The sequence below is a fragment of the Phalangium opilio genome, unplaced genomic scaffold (genome assembly GCF_054372755.1).
Source record: "Phalangium opilio isolate 3A_F unplaced genomic scaffold, DU_Popi_V2 ptg000209l_1, whole genome shotgun sequence".
In the NCBI taxonomy this organism is placed as follows: Eukaryota; Metazoa; Arthropoda; class Arachnida; order Opiliones; family Phalangiidae; genus Phalangium; species Phalangium opilio.
In genome coordinates this window covers 14,901,190-14,902,703 of record NW_028324217.1, presented here as the reverse complement: position 1 = coordinate 14,902,703, position 1,514 = coordinate 14,901,190, and the positions used below count along the sequence as shown (strand labels likewise).

The following is a 1,514-nucleotide window of genomic DNA, read 5'->3' as shown; positions in this document are numbered from 1 at the left end:
CTTCTAAAAATAAAAACCCTAGCAAAGGCGAAGGAACTGGGTTTGTCGATAGAAGACACTTTTACTCAGAAATTAAACACATGCCTGAAGAAAGAAAAATCTGGAAATATTTTACTGAAAAGAAATCATGACTATCACTACCAAATACAAGGACAGATGGGGGTTTCCGGGCTTTCCTTCTGTGATTTCTATGTTGATACAGGAAGCGATGGTTTCCTCGAAAGGATCTCATTTGACTCTCAACTATTTTTTGGCACAAAGTTACCCAAGCTTGAAGAATTCTTCTACGGACAGTTTTGGGACAAGTCTTGCTAGTTAGACTGTGATATTTATCTAAAGCTTTCTAGTGATTTAAAACAAAAATGAAGTACAAATCGAAGTTTTATTTAAATAAAAGTACAAAACCTTCTATATATTATTGCTTTCGCTTTTCATCAAGAAGTGGCTCTGCAGTTACATTCACTAAATAACAACAAATTTTCCAAATTTTCTCTAAGCTAGAATTCATAGAATTAGGAAAAGTAAACTTTAATATTTGAAAGTATATCAGTTCCTTGATGACTCTTTCTACGTGAATTCTCACTGACGCAATTTCTCGGTAAATCTTTCATCGTCGAGAGAGAGAGCTGGGCTTTGCCTCCTAGAAAAGGGGGTATATTTAGACCCACTCCTTTCTCTTTTAATGCATCTCCGATCAAAAAGCCACGGTCTGCCATAACAGAATCACCAGTCTCAAGTATTTCCACTAGGCCACTTTTTATGGTTAGCTCAGTACCAGGAGCCAGAGGAGCGACAAACGAAACAAATCCATTAGGGGTTATCCCAATCAAACCTTTGGCCGTGTTATGGCGTTTATAATTTGAATACTTGTCGCTCTGCACTTTGTAGTCATTGGGGGTTTCTATAAAAAATTCTGAGCAATCAATTATGACTCTTGTCGTGGGAAATTTTTCCTTGAACTCATCAGGCATATAATCATTAACAACCTTTCTTGATGGCCAAATTGGGATATGGGTTAGTTTCTTATAAAGTACGTCTAACCACGTGGTAAAATAGTTGCTAACAGTGGTTTTAGATACTTGAAAGCGGTAGGCTAGATCCTCATTCGCTAGGCCAGCTCGTAACTTGCAAAGAATCAAGAATAGTTGATTTTCAAAATTAAGAGACATAGGTCGTCCTGGGGATGCTGCGCTCGTGCTTGGTCGTTCACAAGTTCTCTCATATCCGCCACCATTGTTGTATAAACAGAGCTTTCCCAGTTCTGGTACAACTTGAGCGTAAAGTGCGTTAAATTCTTCAAGCGAAGAAAATCCAGGGTACACTCTAAGAAAATGGAGTGTGCTTTAACACCTTTAAAAGTAGTTTATATGGGTCCAAATTTGACACCGTTACAGGTGTTCATTTACGCCCCTGAAAGGGTTTAATAACACTTATTTGAGCAATTGGTGTCAAAGATAAGAATAAAATGGTGCAACAGAGGTGTAGTTTAACACCTTTTTAACTCTAATATCGAA

The 1,514-nt window shown here is 37.6% G+C and overlaps 1 protein-coding gene across 1 annotated transcript; it reads right to left on the bottom strand.

Moving 5' to 3' along the window:
- Positions 1 to 512: 512 nt before the first annotated feature.
- On the bottom strand, positions 513 to 1,169 carry LOC149620795 (uncharacterized). Its single transcript, XM_089854610.1, has one exon. The coding sequence runs from the start codon at positions 1,167 to 1,169 to the stop codon at positions 513 to 515; it is 657 nt and encodes a 218-aa protein (XP_089710736.1).
- Between the last annotated feature and the right edge of the window lie 345 nt (positions 1,170 to 1,514).

Bases quoted from the DNA above. Each gene is read 5' to 3' on its own strand.
- LOC149620795 (XM_089854610.1), bottom strand. From the start codon at position 1,169: ATGTCTCTTAATTTTGAAAATCAACTATTCTTGATTCTTTGCAAGTTA.